The 8395-nt window shown below is 47.5% G+C and overlaps 1 protein-coding gene across 3 annotated transcripts; it reads right to left on the bottom strand.

Moving 5' to 3' along the window:
* Positions 1-4411: 4411 nt before the first annotated feature.
* Positions 4412-8183, bottom strand: LOC138994083 (asialoglycoprotein receptor 1-like). Of its 3 annotated transcripts, none has more exons than XM_070393726.1 (10): positions 7961-8183; positions 7223-7352; positions 6512-6628; positions 6109-6204; positions 5945-6016; positions 5771-5842; positions 5585-5671; positions 5118-5269; positions 4937-5043; positions 4412-4796 (listed from the first exon to the last, which is right to left on the bottom strand). In XM_070393726.1, the coding sequence occupies exons 2-10, from the start codon at positions 7287-7289 to the stop codon at positions 4646-4648; spliced, it is 921 nt and encodes a 306-aa protein (XP_070249827.1). In that variant the 5' UTR covers positions 7290-7352; positions 7961-8183; the 3' UTR covers positions 4412-4645. The 3 variants fall into 3 exon arrangements, with proteins under 3 accessions (XP_070249827.1, XP_070249826.1, XP_070249828.1); XM_070393725.1 differs by having other exon boundaries at positions 7223-7375; positions 7982-8183; XM_070393727.1 differs by having other exon boundaries at positions 7223-7317; positions 7982-8183.
* Between the last annotated feature and the right edge of the window lie 212 nt (positions 8184-8395).

Raw genomic sequence — 8395 nt, 5'->3', positions numbered from 1 at the left:
TTTTATTAAATTAAATCTTCCTACCCAATAGTAGAATATGATTATCTATGTGTTTAGATCTTTCTTTATGTCCTTCACTAGGGTTATGGTTTTCTTCAAATATGTCTAATGCCTATATTTCAGGTTTTCTAAATATTGTGACTAACATATATTCCCATTTCCATTTTAATAGGCTTATGTCATATGATTGAATGGGGGGTTTTCTACTACATTTGTTATTTTCTTCTAGTTAGAGACTATTACCCAAATTCTGTATTTCCAACTCTCTGTCATACAGAGTCTCCACCTTCCTGTTATTTAAGTTTATTATCCCTCCCCCACCCCCCTTTTCTCTCTGCATTATGTATATTTTCTCAAGTCCCTACTCCAAACTTCAGATGTGGGTTTCTGTGATTTTAAGTTATTTTTATAGCTTCAGTTTTCTCTGTGGTTTCTTCCTTATTTATTTCTTCTTTTGACTGTGGTATGTTTTACTCTTTGCTATTTTCTTTTGTGTCTTCCAACTCCTATTTCATTTTTCTTGAGGACAGACTATACAAATAAATTTTTCTAAAGTAAAATTTCTTTCAAAGATAATTTTTACCTCTGTTTTTGCATTGGTCCCATGGTGGTTTTTCACCAGCCAGGTGAAGGGGCACTCAAGAAGAGCACTCAGCCTTAGGCAGTTTGGCTCAGCAGATAGAGCGTCAGTCTGCAGACTGAAGGGTCTCAGGTTCGATTCTGGTCAAGGACACATGCCAGGGTTTCGGGCTCGATCCCCAGGAAGCTGTGTGCAGGAGGCATTTGATCAATATTTCTCACTCATCATTGATATTTCTATCTCTCACTCCCTCTCCCTTCCTCTCTGAAATCAATTAAAAAATATTTTTTTTTAAAGAAAAGAATTCATATAGATTGGGGTTGTCTGCCAGATGTCAAAGCATCATAAAAACGTAGAAAATTTTTAAATGACTAAAAAAATTGACACAGAAACAAAGATGGCCGCAGTGAAGCAAAGAATGAAGCAGAGTGGTGACCAGCTGCAAGAAAGTCTCAGGAGGAAGTGGTCCCACAAGAGACTAACCAAAGAACATATGTGCATGTGTGCAGGGCCCATGCACACAGACAATAGTGCACGAAGGCCTGGGAGGGGGCGAGGGGGGAAGAGGAGGTGGAGCAGAGGGAGGGCGTCCACTGGGGGGGAAAGAGGACATCTGCAATACTTTCAACAATAAAGATACAGTTAAATAAATAAATAAAAATTTAAAAGCATTGAATTATTTTTAAAAAAGGATTCTTTTCTGCTCTCCCATAATTTGTTATTGTTGTCAATTAAGGACTAATTATAGTTCTAAATACTGTATGAACCCCATAGTATGTTATAACTATTTTTGCATTAATGAATTTGAAGCAATTAAAATCAAGTAAATAATGTAAAAAAAAAAAAAAAAAGCCAGAAAAGGGTTCCAGCTCCTATTTCTACTCTGTTCAGGGCCTCAGATGCGACCCTGCTCTTGGGTTCTGTGAGACACCTCTGTATTCTTATAACAAATGCTCTTTTATTCATAACCTTGCTCCAGTTTTGTCTGTACTTTATAGCTGATGAGCCCTACCAGTAAAAGACTCAAACAAAAACAGATTAAATACCACACCATTCCTTCCACAGTCTCATTTCGTCCTTAGCTAAGATTCATTTTCCCCAAAGACAACTTAGACACACTTTAACATGCTCACTCACAGAGCTGTCTTATCTTCTTGGGCCCAAAATCCTTTTTTCAGAAGAGGACCTTTGCCATTATAGAGGGTTCATTTGCATAATTTGAGGGCCAGTTAGGGAGGTTTCCAAAAATTAAGCAACAGACTTGTTAATGAAGTACTTGTTAGGGTAGGTGGCTCAGGAGGTGGCGCAAGAAATAGAGTCCAGTGAATCAGAAAAGAAAGGAAAGGAAAGTTTATTCTGCGTCCCCGGGAGACTCACGTACCCCCAAAGACAGGGCACGTGGATTCACACCAACATGGAGGGGGGCGCTTTTTTTATACTGCGGTTGGGTGAGGGGCTGGGACATGAGCTGAGGTATTCAGTTGAGGAAGCTTCAGCTGCAGGGGGGTCAGCAAGGTATTCAGGAATGAGTCAGCATCTGTGTGGGGGTATGTGGATTCAGGGAGAAGAAGCCAGGTATCTGTGTCTGGCACGTTGATCTGTGAGAAATTCCAGGGGGAGTCCATTGTCTCATCACATGTCTGCATGTATCCGATCCTGGCCTCTCTCCGACCTAACAGTACTCTTGCGAGATAGTGAGCCTTAAAGTCACAAGAGATGCAGGACCCTGGTTTATGTATTACTGTGCCACCTTGAACTGCCATTGTGCCCTCCTCCCAGTTCCTGCCTCACTTTCCTCCCAGTCCTTGCTTCACTTTCTTCCCAGTTCCTGCCTCACTTTCTTCGATTAATGAGTCCTTGTATTTCTGTGTTTACTTTGGACCCAAGGCTGAAGTTGTAGAATGGAAGCTGCAGACTTGTTTTAAAAATATTTTTTTTATTGATTTCAGAGAGGAAGGGAGAGGAAGAGGGAGATAGAAACTGAAAGGGCGAGGGCTACGCCCTCCATCTTGCCCAAATCCTCCATTTTTGGGCAGCAGCCATGTGCTAACGAGACACCGACTTGTGCCTGGCCAATCGGCAGGGCCCACGGTCCTCTCTCCTCCCCTTACTATAAACCCCCTCTCTCCACAGGGCTGGCACTCTCTGCCACCTGCTCTGCATCAGTAAGGAGGGTAGGGGAGCCAAATCCGGGTTTGAATAAAAGACTCTCTGCTTTTGCATTGGACTCGGCTGGCTCCCTGGTGGTCTTTTGGGGATCCTGAAATCTGGGCATAACAGAAACATCAATGATGAGAGAGAACCATTGATAGGCTGCCTCCTGCACCCCCCAGTTTGGAGATTGAGCCTGCAACCTGGTCATGTGACCTGGCTGGGAATGGGGCCGTGACCTCACGGTTCATAGGTCATACACTCAACCACTGAGCTCTGCTGGCCAGGCAGCTACAGAGTCTTTGTGCGACTGAAATTAAGAGAAGTCATTATTTCTCATTGTGTGAGAATAAAAGATGTTCTGGATTACTAACACACTTGCATAAATCTAATTGTCCTAGAAATTGTTAGGTCGGAGAGAGCCCAGGATCGGATACATGCAGACGTGTGATGAGATAATGGACTCCCCCTGGCATTTCTAACAGATCAGCATGCCAGACAGAGATACTGGCTTCTCCATGACCCCCACACAGATACTGACTCCTTCCTGGATACCTTGCTGACCCCCTGCAGCTGAAACTTCCTCAGCTGAATACCTCAGCTCATGTCACCGCCCCTCACCCAACCGCAGTATAAAAACAATGCTCCCCTCCCTGTTGGCGTGAATCCACCTGCCCTGTGCTTGGGGGTACGTGGGTCTCCCGGGGATGCAGAATAAACTTTCCTTCCTTCCTTCCTTTTCTGATCAACTCTCTTTATTTACTTCGCCGCCTCCTGAGCCACCTAACCTAACAGAAATCTTCTAATAGAAACAACTTTCAGTATGCTGAATGTTCAAACTTGTAGAAACATCACTCTCACAGAAATCATTTGCTTAAAAGCATTTCTCCATAAAAATCTAAGTCCACAAGATCAAATTGGTTTAATAAATTTTTTGGCTTATAAACAGCTATATGTCTTTTTCCTAATTTGATCAGTGTGGAGTATAATATAAGCATTTAATATTTGAAAAAAGTATTAAGCTAAATTGAATTATAATCTTTGAAATATTCTGTTGATAACAATTTAATTCTATGGTGTGTCAGCTGAAACATAATTTTCAAGATCCTTAGCTAACTTTAAGACCTGAATCAAAGCAAGCCCGGCTGTTGTGACTCCATGGTGAGTGTTGACCTATGAACCAGGAGGTCACCGTTAAATTCCCAGTCAAGGTTTGGTATACAGAGTCCATTATCAGACTGGGGGAACTGCCTAAGGCTGTTCAGGTGTTTGGCCAGCAGGAGGCAATAACATGTAGATTGCAATGCCCTCAGCTGTCTGGCAGCAAACAATCATTTATGCGTCCTTTTCAGGTTTGGGGAAATGCCCTCAGCCATTCCCAGCTGATTCAGCCCTGCTGACACGCTGGAATTGGCTTCCGGCACACAGGGGTGGCTCTGTTCTGAGAGGCTCTGGAAAGAGGATGGTCCCAGCAACAATACTGTTTTACAGCTGAGACTCAGGGAGCAGAGCTACTTGCCCTGTAAGTAACCAATCCCACCACCTGACCCAAAACTCATACAGTTTTCCCAATGCCCTGCTGCCTGCGCAAGGCTTCTTAGTGCCAACAAGCCGCAGCACATTCCTAACCCCCAATCACCAGACAACACAAAGTGTTTAGTATCTTTCTCTTCTTTTTATTCGAAAAGAAGTTGACAATAATAACCTGCAAATTGCAGAGAGTGGAGTAGTTTTTCATCTACCCACTCCATCGAACATCATTCTGCATTCCTCACACATCGTCCTCTCCCCTTCCCTTCAAATCCTAGATGAAAACCCCTGGGGTGATGCAGGAGGCCCCCCAGAAAAAAGAATCCCCATCCAGGTTCCCTAAGCAGGTGAAAGCATTCCTGAAATAGATTAGGGGAGAGGAGGCTAGGAGCTGGATCTGTTCAGCTCTGTCTCGCAGATCCAGTGGAAGGACATCATGCAAAGGTAATTCTTCCATTGGTCATCGATCCCGAAGTGGGCACAGTACTCTTGCCCATGGTAGTACCAATTGTCTGGCTGCGTTGGACTCCAGTTCCTAATGAGAGCAGATAGAGATGTGGACCCTGGAAGCCGGACCCTCAGCCAAGCTGAGGAGTCCCTCTTGCCCTCAAAAACACCCAGCAGAAATAGCAGGACCCAGGCCAAAGGAACCGAGTACAGAGCACACACACTCACTGGAAGCTGGTATTATAGAATATCCCATTCACCCATGTCCAGGGATCATGTTGTTCAGTAAGGCCAATCCAGGTGTCCATATGGTACATGTGTTGCTCAAGAAACTTCTGGGGGGAGATGATGAGGGCAGTGACTTCAAGTAGACCAACCAACCTCCCAAACAAGCTCTCCCAGTCCTCACCTGCTCGTTCCAGGAGCCCACAACCACCAGGTGGGCGTTCTTCAGGTGGCAGGACTTCTCAGCCTCAGGCCAGGTCGATGGAGAGCGAGAAAACCAGTAGCAGCTGCCGTCATACTCCAGCCAGCCAATGGGGCAGCAGGTATTTTGAGAGTCTGAGGTGGGAGTGGGGAGGTTCTGAGATGCTGCCCAGTGGGACATGGGCAGGATATGGGGCTAGGCCAGCCGTGGGCAAACTACGGCCCGCGGGCCGGATCCGGCCTGTTTGAAATGAATAAAACTAAAAAAAAAAAAAAAAAGACCGTACCCTTTTATGTAATGATGTTTACTTTGAATTTATATTAATCCACACAAACACTCCATGCATGCTTTTTTTCCGGCCCTCCGGTCCAGTTTAAGAACCCATTGTGGCCCTCGAGTCAAAAAGATTGCCCACCCCTGGGCTAGGCGCTGCCCTACACACCACTCACCATTGCTCTTGAGCGCAGCCATCTGACAATGCAGGGAGTTCAGGCCTTTGACGAGTTGCTGGACTTGCAGGAGCATTTCAGAATAATCTGGGACACACAGAAGGGCAGTGGGGACAATGCAGGGGGGCCGGCTCAGGGCTCTCCATACCCTCCCCAGGCCCAGGGGCAGGGGAGAAGGGGCCTGACCTGCTTTGGATTCCTGCTGCTCTTTCTCCAGCTTGCTCTCCAGAGAAAACACCGTGTCATTCAGGCTACGGGCTGGAGGGGAGGGCACTCAGCACCCCAGGCTGCGCCCACCTCACCTCTGTCCTGAGAGCCCAGCCCCCACCCTTGCACACTCACTCCTGGAGGGCCTCTCACCTGCTTGCAGTTCCTGCTCCTGCTTTTCCACCACAGCTTTCAGAGATGTTATTGTTGTTTGCAAACTGCCACCTGGAGGACATGGGGACTCAGTGCTCAGGATTCAGCCCCCCCTTCCCCCACCACGACCCCTCCCATCCAGTGCCCCTTCCAGCCAGGCTCACCCTGGGAGTGCAGTGCCTGGACCTCAGCCATCCTGTTGGAAGTGAAGTTGCTGAAAGTTGCTCTCAGGGTCTCCACATCACTCTGAATCTTGGCATCTGACCAGGCAAGTGGGACAATGACAGCTAAGATTGCTCAGTCCTCTCTGTGCTGACACCCAGCAGGGCACTTGACATACATTGGCTCATTGGGTCCTCACAGCCACCCCACTTCAAGGGACAGGCACTGTTGTTATCCAAGCTTGCAGAGAGGAAACTCAGGCTTCCAGAGGTTGGGCAGTTGGACTACATTACCCATGAGTAAGCACCAGAGCCAGCAGCTGCCTTTACCCACCATGATCATCATCAGTGCCTGGGTTACTGTACCCACTATCGCCCCCTTCCCTGCCCATCCTGGGACACTCACTTTTGGATCCAATCACGCAGATACCAATCATCAGGAGAAGGATGAGGCCCAGAGAGAGCAGAAGGGGCCAGGGGCCAGAGCAGAGATGCTGCAGGAAGGCTGGGGGAGGAGGCAGCCCTGCAAGAGGAGAGGACATCAGGACATGGAGGTTGAGGACAGGAGAGACACGGGGGAGGAGCAGAGGGCCACAGGGACCTGTCAGGGATGAAGACTGATGCTGGGGAGAGGTTGTGGTGCAGGAGATGCCCAGGCATCTGACCCCTCATGGACCAGCACAAGTTCTCAGTCACACAGACCCCCTCTCCCCCGGAAACACATGATGACGACATGTAAGGTCTTATCATCAGGCCTGGAACAGGGGGCAGGAGTTCACAGAGTGAGCCGGGGCAGCCAGACCCTCAGCAGGCTCGTGCTTATCTGTATTGTCAGGTTAGCCACCGTTTTTCTTCCATACATGACTGTTCATTCTCCCAGTGTAAATGCTCATGACCTTCCCCAGGGTATAGCAGCCAGGACTGCTTTGGTCCACCCTGATCCTGTCCTTCTCGAATCCTCTTCATATTGCAACCACCAGGAGCTAGAGCCTAACATCCGCAGTGTGGGGGACCCCAAGAGTGCACATGGTAGAGGTACAGATACACTGACAGCAGAAATCCTTCGAAACATATTAAGAGAGTATTTTAGGAGACACCATTTCTCCTTTCCTCTTACCCTTTTTAGAACCATGGCTTTTCTTCTCACTCTCCAAGGACTGGAGGTCTTCATATGTCATTGACATCCTTGGACCAACTCTGAGGCTGTCAGAGCTGAAATGGAGTCAAGGCCAGTAACCAGGCTGGGCCTGGAGATAGGAGACAGGGAAGGCTGGAACTAGGTTAGAGCTGAAGTCAGGGTTTGAGTTGAGGTAAGAGAAGAAGTTCAGGTTGAGGACGAACCAGGGCTTAGGGATACAAATGGGAATGGGCCTGGGTTTGCAGCAGAGGTTGGAAATAAGGTCAGGATTGGTCTTTGGGCTGGGGTTGGGTTGAATGTGAGATTGAAGGTAAAGGTAGAGTTGGAGTTAAAGGTATTACTAGGACTGGGTCTTACATTGGGGATGCAAGTAAGGTTGTGTCTCCTCCTAGGACCAGGGTCAATACTGGTGTTGATGCCATGAATGGAGTGGGGCCTAAGTTTGGTGCTGATGTTGGAAATTGAAGAGAGTTGGGTTGGTGCTGGTGTTTGTAATGGGGTTAGAGCTGCGTCTAAGCTGGAGGCTGAAGATGGGGCTGGAACTGTGCTAGAGATGAGGCAATCCAAATCCAATTAAGTGAATAGAATCTAAAATCTCCACCAGCTCATTGAATCTCCAAGATGCCCTTTTATATCTCTTCCTATTCAGTCCCACTTCAGACCCACTGCTCCCTCTCCCTGCTTTCTCTAACTCCCTCCCTGTCCCCTTGGTCTCACCTGCATCCCCAGCCCAGTTACCTATGCAAAGTCTGGAGGCTGTGATTCTTGGGTTTGCAGTGCAGCAATGAGCAGAGTTGGATGAAATGAAATCCTGGAGAATGGGGTAGAGGTGAGCGAGGGAGGAATCAGGTCAGTGGCTGGAGTCCTGCTGGTCTCTGTGTCTAAAAGCCCAGGAGTCTGTAACCTGGGATCTCCCTTTTCCTCAACTTTGGTAGTAAATAATAATCGGAACCCAGGCAGAGATTGTGTGAGTGAAGAAGCTATATATAGGGCCAGCTTTGCTCCCCCTCACGTCCCCCCTGCTCCTCCAGGGTGTGTCTGGTCCTTTTCAACTTCTATTGAACTCCCTTGACTTCCTCATTGTTGCCATTGTGGAGAGGAACTCCTCCGAGAGGGGTCCATAGGTACAATTTGTTGCTTCTTCTTTGCCCC

This window comes from Myotis yumanensis, unplaced genomic scaffold, assembly GCF_028538775.1.
Source record: "Myotis yumanensis isolate MYYU_CA2020_CCGP unplaced genomic scaffold, mMyoYum1.0.hap1 SCAF_16, whole genome shotgun sequence".
NCBI lineage: Eukaryota > Metazoa > Chordata > Mammalia > Chiroptera > Vespertilionidae > Myotis > Myotis yumanensis.
Note: the sequence above shows the minus strand (reverse complement) of the source record. Positions and strands in the feature narration are given on the sequence as shown.